This window comes from Leptonychotes weddellii, chromosome 7 (assembly GCF_054177405.1).
Source record: "Leptonychotes weddellii isolate Sample4059 chromosome 7, ASM5417740v2, whole genome shotgun sequence".
Taxonomy (NCBI): Eukaryota; Metazoa; Chordata; class Mammalia; order Carnivora; family Phocidae; genus Leptonychotes; species Leptonychotes weddellii.
Genome location: NC_138375.1, coordinates 130,556,195 through 130,570,579, shown reverse-complemented (window position 1 = coordinate 130,570,579; position 14,385 = coordinate 130,556,195). Strand labels below are relative to the sequence as shown.

The following is a 14,385-nucleotide window of genomic DNA, read 5'->3' as shown; positions in this document are numbered from 1 at the left end:
AGAGAGGGAACACAAGCAGGGGGAGTGGGAGAGGGAGAAGCAGGCTTCCTGCTGAGCAGGGAGCCTCATGCAGGACTCGATCCCAGGACCCCAGGATCATGACCTGAGCCAAAGGCAGATGCCTAACGACTGAGCCACCCAGGCACCTTAAAATAAAAGAATCTTTATTAAAGGAAGATTGGAAGCAAGTTCATAATCGATGGGAAGGCTAAGGAAGGACAGAAGAAAAGAGAAGGTAGAGTCATAGATAGAGAAGCTGGAAAAAACGTTTCTGCCACCTTTGTGGTCCCTTGTGATTTTCTCCCTGAAGCCAATGAGATTTCCTGTAAGAACGCGCATGTGCAGTTGCATTATAGGCTATAACTGACCACAGAGGCACCACAAATAGGTTCCACTGAGAACGTGGTTAGAATTGAGGAAGGGTTTTAGATCCAGACGCTTGATGCAGAGAACAGGTTGTTCCTAAGGCTAAGTCCATTGCGGCTCCACCAAGGCAGGGGGGTGCATTACTGATGGGCCCAAGCCCCTTCTCTTAAAATGATGTAACTTACCCAATCCTCCAGGAGCATCGACCCCAGAATAATTCCAGCTCCCGGGCAGCAAGTGTCCAATTTCATTTTTTGCAAAATGAAGTTCTCCTTTTGTGCCAATACCATTTTCTCAAAATAGCATACTGGGCTAGCATTTAAGTGTTACCCCTTTAGCTCGCCACGATCGCTAAAAGTCATGCGTTATGTATCTTTCGACTCTGCACTAACCCTTGTGGACCATTCATGCCATACTGAAGCTGACTTTCTACTTTATTTTTTCAGTTGTTCATGGTGGACAACGGAGCAGATGACTGGAGAATAGCCATGACTTATGAGCGTATTTTCTTCATCTGCTTGGAAATACTGGTGTGTGCTATCCATCCCATACCTGGGAATTACACGTTCACATGGACGGCCCGGCTTGCCTTCTCCTATGCCCCATCCACAACCACCGCCGATGTGGACATTATTTTATCTATACCGATGTTCTTAAGACTCTATCTGATCGCCAGAGTCATGCTCTTACATAGCAAACTTTTCACCGATGCCTCCTCTAGAAGCATCGGAGCACTGAATAAGATAAACTTCAATACCCGTTTTGTTATGAAGACTCTAATGACTATCTGTCCAGGAACTGTGCTCTTGGTGTTTAGTATCTCATTATGGATAATTGCCGCATGGACCGTCCGAGCTTGTGAAAGGTAAGTTTGTTTCTTTTCCTGGGGACGTAATTTGGAAGTGGGAGGACGAACACATTTTAGACCAGAGGCACACAGTGACTCACTCTTGAAAATGTTGGATTCTCTGGTGTTTTAAACGAGTCTGACAAAACTTGACTTCACATTTTTGCTTACAGTAATGACTTGATGATGATAATGTACTTTTTTCCTTTTTTTTTTTTTAGAGAGAGAGAGAGAGAGGAGAGCACAACAGGGGTTGGGGGGAGAGGGGCAGAGGGAGCCAAGAGAAACTTAAGCAGGCTTCACGCCCAGCACACAGCCCTACTGGGGGCTGATCTCACAACCCTGAGATCATGCCCTGAGTTGAAATCAAGAGTCAGACACTGAACCAGTTGAGCCACCCAGGCGCCCTGATTATGCATTTTTCTTTCTGATTGGATCAGTTTTCTACAGAGGGCTGTTTTTATACTCTGTGTCAAAATTTGGGGACCTACAGATTTAATAGGAGATTTCTATCCGAAATGTCTGTTTAATGTTAACACTGGATCATTTTGGTGCCACACTGGTTATAGCGTGGATTATTGTTGAGACAGAAAGCCAGTGGAAATGTGGTGATTCAGGCTGTCGGAACTTTCGGGAATATTTCAGTGTGGTCTGTTGATCGTACTGCCTGTTGAACATGGTGTTCATGTGATTACTGATAAGGAGCTTATAGGTATAATATTTGGTTTTTATTGAACTCAACAGTTAGTGAGAAGGTAAGTGTGGATTTATTTTATTGTCTGAGGTGCTCTGGTGGTTTGGAGCTAGACACACATCCTTAGAATTCAGGAACTGCCCAGTGAGTCTGAATTAATTAGTGATTCAGCATCAGTGATACTAACCTTGCCATTTAACAAACAAACAAAAATAGATTTGTTATATAAATAAGAGGAACTCTATCCTAATGAGGACTGAAACCTCATGCAACCTTGGTTAAGAATATCTAAGTTGAAATTAGCAATAGACAGGAATGATTTAGTAATTGTTAGAACTGTTAAATCTTAGGATGTTCTTTGTAGTGACCAGATGTTTTTTAGTTTAGCTTTTGAAAATCGAAGGTATATACGTATACAGTTTAACGAAGAAAAATATCTGTATGAGAATTGTTGCAAAAATAGCAAACCTGCAATACCCCTTCCCCATTTTGATTTTTCAGAAGCAGTCACTCAAAGATCTTTTAGTCAGTTTTTTTGGTAATTGCTTTTCATATTTCTGAATGATATTGCTTATTTTGCTACCACTAGGTTTTTCATCTAGCTTTTTAGGAAAGTTGGGGTTTTAGTTTTCTTTCACACGTATATACCCTTTCATGACTGAACCCCCCCAAAAGAGTAATTTCTATTTTCCCAATAAGTTATGTTGACACCGATGATCTGCATTCTACGCTGACATCCTTATGACTATGTAAACTGCATTTGTGGTCGAACAGTGTGTAGTATCTTATTAGCATTTTGCTTTTTATGCACATCTTTTTATTTTCCCTCATTTCCCCCATATTATGTAAATATTCTTTTGCTAGATTCATGTATATTGAGCAATCTAGCAATTTCACCTTGAAAAACAATTCTTACTTCTAACCTGCTTGCCCATCACATTGGGGATTTCCTCAAGCTTCTTTGTATGTTGGGTACCCTTTTTCTTGAACCTCGTTTCTCCCTTGTTTTCCACCTATCCTTCATTTTGGCAGAATTCATCTTCCAGTAACTTTTAAGAAAAGGTAGCGGGTAAGAGAGATAATTTTTTGAGAGCTTGAGATATGGTCATTCTTCTTTCCCTACTTCTTTGATAACGGGGCTGGATATAAAACTCTAGATTGGAAATCACTTTTACTCAGAATATCGAAGCCTTTATTTTCCTCTGGCATCCAGGATCCAGCAGTCTGATACTATCCTCAATTTTTGATGCTTTTTTTTTTTTTTTCCTGGAAGCTTTTAGGATTGGTGTTCTACAGTTGCAACAGGATACTGTGACTCTATTTTAATCTAGAGTACTGGGACTATAATAGGCCTGTTCAATCTTGGAATGATTGTCCTTCAGTCCTTGGAAATTTTCTTGAATTATTTAATGATTTTTGTTCCTGTGTTTTGTTGTGTGGATATTGGCCCTCCTCTATTAGCTTTCTAATTTTCCTGTTTTCTTTCTTTTTTTTTCTGTTTCTGTTTTTGCTCTGTCTATGGAAGATAACCTCCATTTTATCTTCCATACTTTCTATTGGAATTTAGTTTCTTTTTAATATATATTAATTTCCAGTGTCTCATGTTTGATCCCCAAGTGCCCCTTTGAAAAAAAAATAGCATCATGCTTTTGTTCTTGGATACAGTGTTTTATTTGTTCAGAGATGTTAATGATAATTTTTGAAAATGTTTCTCTTCGTATCTGTATTGTTTGCCCAAAGATTTGTTTTTCTGTTGGTTTTGGCTTGTAGCTTTGCTCAAGTAGTTAGGTAACTTCAACTGTCTGCTCTTACTTGACAGTGCCATCCTCAAGAGCTGAGTGAGTGGAACTTCCTTTGCATATCTAGAAGTTGTTGACTGTGGGCTTCACTACAGGGTCGTTTGGGGTAGGGGGGGCAGAACACCAGTTTTAGTATCTTTACGTATTTTCTGTGTTCTCTGAGCAATCTGACAGGCTCATGAGAAGTTGTTTCTCCTGTCCTCCCTTGAAGGTGCAAGCCCTAGGGGACAGCGTACTGGGAATTGAAAGACAGGGCAGAGAAGAGGTCTCAACCACTAATCTGTGAACCTTTGTTTTCTGAGTTGTAACATTACCAGTAGCCTACTCCCTACGGTGCTTGAGGCCCTCCGTCAGCCCGCTGACCTTTTGTTTTATCTCTCGGGACAATAAACTTCCAGGCTTCTCCCAGTTGGTAAAAGATACTACAAGTGACAAAGAGTGGAGAAGAGAATCTAGGTATCTAACTGCTTTTATGCAGTATCTGAACCTGTCCTCACCTTTAAGGCTGTGTCCTGATCTCCACTTGTGGAGATGCTGGTGCCAAGGATTTCCTGAGTCTTTAGGTGGGACGGGGGGGGTTGGTTCTCAGTGCCAATATGCTTTCCTTGTGATTTTTTCACCACTCCTGGTCTAGAATTCTCCTTTCATGAGTCAGGTAAGTCAGTTATGTGTCAATTGGCTTTTCAGCTCCCTTCAGACTGTCTCGTCACTCATTCTTGCTGTCCTCATGGGTTTGTGCAATATGCTTTCCTCATGATTTTTTCACCACTCCTGGTCTAGAATTCTCCTTTCGTGAGTCAGTAAGTCAGTGATCATGTATCAGTTGGCTTTTCAGCTCCCTTCAGACTGTCTTGTCACTCATTCTTGCTGTCCTCATGGGTTTGTGCTCTTTGGGGTTTCTTTGTTTTACAGTTATTTACAGTCATTTTAATGGGGTTCAGGGAGGGAGCCAAGGTCTGCATGTTTGTTGAGTCTATTTTACAAGAAATTCTGGAGTGCTTAGTTTTTAGGATCAAGTATCTGAATCTTTTTTAGACCTTCTCTTATTAAGTACGGAGTTTGAAGGATTAAAGTTTTCTTTTTAAATGAAACGTAGACTCCTTATGGTATTGCTTTGTTTGCTAGCAGTCATGGTATTTAGAGACTTATGGTATTTCCTGGAGCAGATGTACCTATAAAATTTGAAGAATAAATATGAAAAACCTTAGCTGATAAACCCATTTAGTTTATGAAAATTGCTCTTAGTTGAAAGTTATACATCACACTGTACCAGTGGGGGTAAAAGCATAGTTGAACAGTACGTACATCTATATGAGTGGTCCCCAGCGTATCTGTTCCCCAAGGGCCCAGGAAATAAATGGCCTCAAAACTGTGCACATGCCATACATTTTCTTTTTAAAAATGGTCCATCTTAACCGTTCGAACCCATCTTCACTAGATTCAGAACGCCTCAGGCAAATGATGCCACATCTTCCTAGAAGCCCAAATGTGTGTTTTTTTAACAGGCTGAGATTGTGAGGTGACAGACCAGTCCTGGGTTCATATAAAAAGACACTAGAACCTGAAAATTACCCATTTCATATGAAGACTGAGAGTCTGTAGCCAGCAGTTACATAACAGGAACACACTGTGGCATGTTGGGGAAGGGAGGGGGACCATACAGGGACACTGGGATCTCGTCCCAGTTGTGCAATGGAGGGGCTGCGTGATGACCTCAGTTCAACCAGCTCACTTCTTTTTGTCTTAATTTCTTCATTGCAAACTAAATGGGTTGATAAGCTTTCCTCTTCCAAAGGTAACATTTCCTAATTGTACAAGTGTGTAAAAGAAAATAAAATCACTAACCAATGTTGTGATAGTAGAATTTCCACAGTTTGTTTTTCGTTTGACTTCCCATTTTGCTGCACAAAGTCTCCAGATTGTGACTTGTAAGATACAAAGATAAAAAAAGAAATTAGCAGGGTGCCTGGGTGGCTCAGTCATTAAGTGTCTGCTTCGGCTCAGGTCATGATCCCAGGGATCGAGCCCCGCATCGGGCTCCGTGCTCAGCAGGAAGCCTGCTTCTCCCTCTCCCACTCCCCCTGCTTGTTTTCCCTCTCTTGCTGTCTCTCTCTCTAATAAATAAATAAATAAAATCTTTAAAAAAAAAGAAATTAGCTTCATTTTTTACAAAGTTTGATATGATGTCATTTGCATCTTACATTTCCTTAAATGTTTTCCTTCCTTCCTTCCTTTCTTCCTCCCTCCCTCCCTGCCTCCCTCCCTGCCTCTCCCTCTGTTCCCTCCCTCCCTTCCTCCCTCCCTTCCTTCCTTTTTCCTTCTTCCTTCTTCCTGTTGTGAATTTGCAGTACTTCATACAACACACAGCTCTCCTATTTCTTCGGTTTGGAATTTGGATTTGAATGAACCCCACCAGGTCTACCCAAGTATCCTCTCCGTTTTAAAGGGGGGTTCACACCTGATAGAAATTCTCTTCTTAATTAGAACAAGTCTAGGAATATTTTTAAAAGGAGAAAGCTTTTGGGGCGCCTTTGTGGCTCAGTTGGTTAAGCAGCTGACTCTTGATTTCGGCTAGAGTCCCGATCTCAGTGTGCTGGGTCAAGCCCCATTGGGCCCCACACCAGCTTGGAGTCTGCTTGAGAATATTCTCTCTCCCTCTCCACCCTCCCCCTGCAGGTGTACACATGCTTGCTCGCTCGCTCTCTCAAATAAATTAGGTAAAACTTTTTAAAAATGTTTAAAAGGAGAGAGCTTTCAGAGAAAGAGAGAAGCAGATGCCTCTCTGGAGAAGTTTGTTTTGCAAACCTATCCCTCTCCTTCCACTGAGCACAGCCCATCTAGAGGTTTCTGGAAAATATTCTGTACTAATGAGGAGGACATCCTGTAGGAGGCATCTCTTCTTGGCGGTGTTACTTTCCCTGACAGATCATATATCTCTGATTTACCTATAAGGAATAAAAACCCCCTTTTTCTTTTATTTCTCTCCCACCCTCCCGCCCTTTTCAGTGTCCTCTCTGTCACCTTCTCCCTACCCACCTCTTCCGTGAAAGGTAGGAAGAAGCTGAGTGGCAAGTAGCTGGCATTATGTCTGGAGCCTACGTTTGTCAGGAGGAGCCTACCCCAGACCAGTGTCCCTTCTCTCTCTGGTTTCGTTTTGGCTTTATGTTGAGGTGGATATGAAGCCTGGAAAGAACATTTGCTTCTAAAACAACCCGGAAAGTGTGACCTAGTGCTGCTCAAGTGATTTCTTGTTCATGCGACTCAGGTCTGGGCATTGAATCAGATGTGTCAGGAGAACCTTCAGGAACATTTTTGTCTTACAGGAAGTCTGAACCCCATATCTTGGGGTCCTAAAAACTGGGCATTATCCCATCTTGTACTTTTTGAGGCTTCACTGTTTTTGTAAAAAGCATAAGTGTTCAATCCGAAGCGCGCTTCACCAGACACTGTTTTGTTTTTTTTTTTAAGATTTTATTTATTTATTTGAGAGAGAGAGCATGAGAGGGGGGAGCGTAAGAGGGAGAAGCAGACTCCCCGCTGAGCAGGGAGCCTGCTGCGGGACTCGATCCCAGGACCCTGGGATCATGACCTGAGCCGAAGGCAGTCGCTTAACCGACTGAGCCACCCAGGCACCCACTGGACACTGTTTTTGAGGAACCTACTTTGCCAGGGGTAGGACCGGATACTGTGGGCCAGGGCTGTGTTATGTGAAGGGAAAGCATTTTGCTCCGTATTGTTTTTTCTTTTTTTCCTGTAAGTGTTCCCAGAAGATTTACTATGGGCATGTGCTTTGGGTATATCCAAGGGAGAAAAGGAGCATTGACTTGACCACATCTTCTGGGAACCAGAGTTGGCCCTTGTCAATAACTGAGGTTTCAGAGATGGAAAGGCTTTTTTTTTTTTTTTTTTTTTAAGGTAAACGGTTTATTTTGTAGTTTTTTGGTTTTGTTTTGTTTTTTGTTTTTAATTTGGTTTTATTATGTTAACTTTCTGCACACTATTCTTTTCCTGATTGCTGCAGGTTTTATCATGTGGGGGAGGGGGCCGAGTTTGGGATGGACAGAACGAAGGGGTAAAGGATGGGGAACTGGGAACTCTGATGGCAGCGTTACCACAGAGAGAAGCAGACACGAACAATCTGTGATAATGTAATGATGCTCGGTGCGGTTTGTCACCAGAAAAGATTCATTTAGTTAAGACATTTGTGGCCAAATAAAATTCACTGTTCTTTTTTTTTTTTTTTTTTTTTTTACAATTTTATTTATTTACTTATTTGAGAGAGAGCACACCCACGCTCGCATGAGTGGGGAGAGGAGCAGAGGAAGAAGGAAAGAATCTCAGGCAGACTCTGTGCTGAGCATAGAGCCCAACACGGGACTTGATCTCAGGACCCTGAGATCATGACCTGAGCTAAAGCCAAGAGTCAGGCACTTAACTGAGTGAGCCACCCAGGTGACCCTAAATTCACTCTTCTTCTTTACCTTATTGCTTCATCTCCAGGAGTGTTTAAGTATGCATTAACTAGTATGCATTAGTTAAGAGGGAAAGGTTTCTCTCAATGGCTTTAGAATGGTTTGCTCTTTTCCCAGGTAGGAAAATTGGAGAAGCGAACAATGGAACTTGTTTTGTAGAGCTTCTCATGAGCTAAGCTGTATTTTAGATGGGTTAAGAATAAATTCTTCAAAACTCATAGATAAAGAAAGGTAGTAAGTATTTATTATATAACAAAAATATTTAATACATATTATAATATATAAATAGGTAAATAAGTATTTTTCAAATTATCAAAGACAACTGAGGAATGGAGTTTCAGTTGTGTTTAGAATCTATTATTCTGTCTTAAAAGTATGTTTTATGAAGTTAGACTTTTCTTTTTTCTTAATTAATTTTTAAAAATACTTTTAAAAACCTGTCACTAATAGTCTCCTACATTGCATTTGTTTTAATTGCCCGAAAGATGATTTCTGAAATGTGGCTAAAACTTTATTTAGCAGTATATTGTGGAATATTACTGCCAAGTCATGTGCCATAATAAAACTGTATCCCACATAAAACTTTATATATAATAGCTGCTTTTAACACAAGGATTGGTGATATCTTCCAACATCAGTATTAACCAAAGAGTCGATCAGGAAAGTGCTTGCAGGATGGGAACAGCCCATTTTGTAACTACACAGGTTTCCAAACTTTTAGCACCAGTTCATAGAGGGTATACGATTTGGGGTTCTGCTTCCTATTGCATATGGGCCCTGAATACCGGTCATTTTTCTACACCAGTTCATAGAGGGTATACGATTTGGGGTTCTGCTTCCCATTGCATATGGGCCCTGAATACCGGTCATTTTTCTACCTGCTAAGGTAACGTGAACATACCGTTCTTCCTGCGTGGTCATTGTTGACATCTAGGAAATTAAATCAGTGTTGTGGTGTTTACTTCTTTGTGACCAAATGTGAATCTGCTATTCTAAGCTCAGACATTCCTGACTTCCTCTTCATAGAGCATGATTTTGAATAAAACCATTTCAGGTTTCAATAGGTGATAAACGATTTAGAATGCTTAAATGATCTGGATTCTAATTTTCATGTTTCTCATTTCAAAAGAGTTTTAGTTTGCTTTCGTTTTTTCTATGAGAAGCCAGTTTTTCGAGGAGGAAGGGATAGATGGCATCTGAGAGTCTCACTTGTTCTGTTTATTTCTAAAAATTATTTACGTAGCATCACACACAGCAGAGTATGAAATGAGGAGGCTACGTTTTCAAACTCTAGCTTGCTTTCTTGACCTGCTGTCCGTGATTCTATTTTATATTTTTAGGAGACTCTCTGAGAAGTCTGTGCTTGTTCAGGCCCTGACCATCAGAAATGCCTGATTTCCTGCTGATTTCCTTAAATCGGAAACATGAGACTTGGGATCAAGTTTCTTCAGTAGTTGTCAAATTAGTCATAAAATATCCATGGGCCGTGCCAGGGAAGCATCCTCCTGGTACCTTGATTGATCACGGTGTACTGGATAATTAGATTATTTCTTACCACTTAAAGTTTCAGCTGTTGCTAAGTAAACTCTAAGCATTTCATCAATGGATTTGTAATTTGTGGTTGATGGTAATGTAATACTTTGTAAACTTAGACTTCCAGAGTCTGATTCATATGGACGGATATAGCCTTTTTAGACTCAGAAATGAGTCACAACTTTAAAATGGGCCCTTTCAAGTTATAAAAGTCAGCGGTTTGAAAGCATTCATCATGCATCTGTGACTTGGAAAGCATCAAGGCTCGGTATAGTGTTTGCCAAATAAATTGGTCATTAAAGTCTTATGGAAAAAAAGCCAATACTTTGTCCAGCTCAGTTTTCTCTTCATGCCTCCATAGATATGATTTGGTATTCTGTTTTTGGTTTTGGGGTGGGGGGGTTTGGGTCTACCTCCTGAGAGAACAATGAGAATTAATATTTGTTGGCAAGATGCTTTGAGATCCTGGTTTGAGGAGTGCAGTTGGAAAAACCAGCACTGATTATATTCAGGCTAAAACAACAACAACAACAACAACAACAAACCCACAAAAACCCAACAACAAAACACCAAACAAACAAAAAACACGAAGCCAAACACAGCTCAGAAATCCAATGTCACGGATCTTACAGTGAACTCATTATAGTCCTTCCCATTCTGACGTCGATGCTGAGGTGCAGATTTTATGGAATATGGGTCCTCATTGCCTTGTAACTGGTGTGTATGCGATCCTGTGCAGCTTTCTCATGCACTTGAGCTTCAGAATCACTGTGCCAGATAAAAAGAAAAAACGTAAAGTCAAAACATAGATGCCTTGACATTCACACTATTTTGTCTTTAAGAAAATTAATACATTTCTTAGACATACGTGAGGCTCGACTGGAGAAAATTCAGCTTTTCCCCATTTGCCTGCAGGATTTTGTACGTTCTTTTATTCTTTTTGAAATTTATATCCTTTATTTTTAATGTGATCATATTGCAAAATAGCATAAAAATAACAAAATAAATTTGAGACAAGAAAAGTGCCTTTACATGCAATAGAATGTACACATTTTGAGCATTTTCAGGGCTGGGACAAATCGGCCTTCTATACTAACATTAAACTTTTATAACCTTTGTACCTATTCATGGGCTTGCTTCATGTTATGACTACTCATTTAGGGAATGAAGGGGGTTTTAGAATTGTATCCCAGAGCTGGTGTTGGGGGTATAAAGCATCTACTGCTGATCAGGCAGGGTGCTTGGCTGGACTCCCTGGGAAGGACTGGATGAATTGTTTCTTTGGTGATTGCCAGCCAGGTAGAGCAGTATCTAGTCTTAACAGTGCTTCCTGACGCCCCATGGAGGGGAATGGCAGTCCTTGAACGCTCCCACTCTGCCATGTCCAGTCCTATTTTGTCCCTGATTCAAAAGCCCATGGATTAGTAAATAGTCTGATCACTGCCAAATTCCTAGGGAAATTGGAAAAGGCCCAGGCTTCAGAGACTTTAACTTAGCATGGTGGTGAGGTCAAAGCCATTTGAGAACATGGTCATTAGTTAATAAACACTTGATGAATAAAATAAAGGAATTAAAGGAAAAAACCTCATGCAGAGTTTAACCATAATTTTTGGCTAACGTGTAAGAAGAGAAGAGGATTTTTTTGGGTCATTCTTCCATTTTTTTTAAACAACTTTATTGAGGTATAACTTATATACCTATTTTAAGCATATAATTTAAGCATATATCTCAATCATTTCCTAGTAAATGTTGAGAACTATACAGCCATCACCTCTGTTGAGTTTTTTTTTTTTTTTTAGATTTTATTTATTTATTTAAGAGAGAGCATGAGCAGAGGGAGAGGGAGAAGCAGACTCCTTGCTGAGCAGGGAGCCCCATGTGGGGCTTGACTCGATCCCAAGACCTGGAGATCATGACCTGAGCCAAAGTAAGAAGAGAAGAGGATTTTTTTTGGTCATTCTTCCATTTTTTTTTAAACAACTTTATTGAGGTATAACTTATATACCTATTTTAAGCATATAATTTAAGCATATATCTCAATCATTTCCTAGTAAATGTCGAGAACTATACAACCATCACCTCTGTTGAGTTTTGGTTTTTTTTTTTTAGATTTTATTTATTTAAGAGAGAGCATGAGCAGAGGGAGAGGGAGAAGCAGACTCCTTGCTGAGCAGGGAGCCCCATGTGGGGCTCGACTCGATCCCAGGACCTGGAGATCATGACCTGAGCCAAAGTCAGAAGCTTAACTGACTGCACCACCCAGGTGCCCCAACCTCTGTTGCGTTTTTTTTTTTAAATGTTTTATTTATTTATTCATGAAAGTCAGAGAGAGAGAGAGAGGCAGAGGCAGAGGGAGAAGCAGGCTTCCCACTGAACAGGAAGCCCAATGCAGGGCTCGATCCCAGGACCCTGGGATCATACCTGAGCCGAAGGCAGATGCTTAACCATCTGAGCCACCCAGGCGCCCCTCTGTTGCGTTTTTAAAGCTTCACCAGCCCCAAAAGATCCCTTGTTCCATTTGCATGAAGTCCCTGCTCCCTCCAGTCCCAGGTGACCACCAATATGTTGTCTGTCTCCATAGATTTGCTCTTCTGAGCATTCTGTAGAAATGGAATCAGATGATACATAGTTTTTTCTTTTACCTTGCTTAAAGATTTAGATATTCATTCCCGTTGTCTCATCTAGTTTGCTCCTTTCCATTGACAAATAGTATTCCGTTGTAAGGATATGCCACAGTTTGTTCACTCATTCCAGTTGGTACACACTTAGAAGGTTTCCTGTTTGGGGGCAGTTGTGAATAGAATCGCTGTGAACTTTTGTAGAGAAGTCTCTGTAGAAACAGGTTTTGGTGTTCTTGGGTAGACATCTAGGAGTGGCCCGCACTATCTCATATTCTTCCCAGAAACTAAGCATCTATGTGGGTTCCTCTTTTATTTTTTTATTTATTTTTCTTTTTTTTTTTTTAAAAGATTTTATTATTTATTCATGAGAGACAGAGAGAGAGAGAGGCAGAGGGAGAAGCAGGCTCCCAAGGAGCAGGGAGCCTGATGTGGGACTCGATCCCAGGACCCTGGGATCATGACCTGAGCTGAAGGTAGACGCTTAACCATCTGAGCCACCCAGGCGCCCCCTAGGGTTCCTCTTTTATTACACGGTGTTGACAACACGGTCAGTCATATACACAAACATATTTATTGATATAATCTTACTACCATTCTAGTGAGTGCACAGTGGTACCTTATTTTGGTTATAACTTGCAATTGTCCATGGCCAATGATGGCAAACACCTGTCATGTGATCATTAGCCATTTGTGTATCTTCTTTGGCAAAATGTCCATTTAAAGTGTTTGCCCATTTTCACACTGGGTCATTTGTCTTACTCTATCCTAAGAGTTTTTTCTCTATTCCGATTACCAGGCTTTTCTCAGATGCATGATTTGCAAATATTTTCTGTGGTTTGTCTTTGCGTTTTCATTTGTTTTTTGAACACCATGTTTTCTGAAGCCACGAATACTTGCCTTTCTCAAAAGCAGTCTTGCTTTACCTCCCAAAGCCAGGGGAAAAAATCCAGCTACACATACCCAGGGGGCTGTGATGAACTCTTTGAAGAGACTTGACTCCCTTGTTAAGTTTTTCTGCTTCCTATGCTTTTCCTTGCTGTCTTTTGCTACCCTGAAGTCTTGGTTTCTAGTATCTGCTATTTGCTAGTTACAGGAAATAGAGGAAGGAGCGAGGGCGGTTGTTTATTCAACCTGAGTTAAGAAATATCTGTCCAGGTCTTGCATCGCTGTGATGACAGTAGTCACTGTGAACAATCAAGTCCAGAGAATATCTGTCACTTTAATACTTAGGGTGAAGGTGTTCCTGACTCGCGCCTAATGGGGATATTTAAAATTCTTTTCTTTTCCTCCCCATTAAGGCAGTAATTTGTTTTAAGCGATCTACAGGTATCTTCATGACCAAAGGCAAACGTTTGTAACAGGTGTGACCCCATTTTAGGGAATTAGCTAAAGATTGTTAAAAACCCAAGCCCCCTCCCCGACTCTGTGTGACCTCACTGGACTTTATGACAGTCCAGTGTCATCTCTTTGGAAGAGTGATGCTCTAGCCATGGGCTGCCTGACCAGATGCCCATTGCTTGATTATTCTTCATAGCATGCTTTGTATCACAGTGACGGGATATCGTAGTCCAACTCACAGGGAAGTAGCAATTGATATCTGACGTTTAGTTTTCCACAGTGGCTCAGGGGCCAAGAGATTTTTGAGTAGCCACTCCTAATATCTATTGCTTGTCATAGATTTAATATTCTAAAAGCTTTCTGCATTACGTAAAGAGTACCATTTTAGCTTACAGAATTGTATTGAATAGTCTAACAGAAGAAGATGCAGCTTAAAAATAAATTTTTGCAGACTTTGTGATATCTGGTGTCAGGGCTTTAGAACCTCTTAGGAAACCGCCATGTAAGAATCATGGTCTGGTCTGTAAATAGGAAAGCCACAAAGTAAGGCACAAAGTATTCAGATCAAGTTGGGTTGGAAGAAAATATCTTTTGCCAGCGATCAGAGTGAAAAGTTAAATTTACTAATTTTCTTGATTTAAATAAATGGTTCCCAGTATTTCATGTGATTGGGCGTTTCAGTGATCGTAAGCTCTCTGTTTTGAACAAAACCAAA

At 40.6% G+C, this 14,385-nt stretch overlaps 1 protein-coding gene across 1 annotated transcript in view; it reads left to right on the top strand.

Annotated features, from left to right (window-relative positions):
• KCNN2 (potassium calcium-activated channel subfamily N member 2) overlaps positions 1-14,385 on the top strand; it is a 143,767-nt gene that overhangs the window by 42,033 nt on the left and 87,349 nt on the right. Inside the window, exon 3 of the mRNA XM_081825624.1 lies at positions 813-1,231. Within this exon, the coding sequence (XP_081681750.1) occupies positions 813-1,231 (419 nt within the window). The remainder of the gene's footprint in view (positions 1-812; positions 1,232-14,385) is intronic.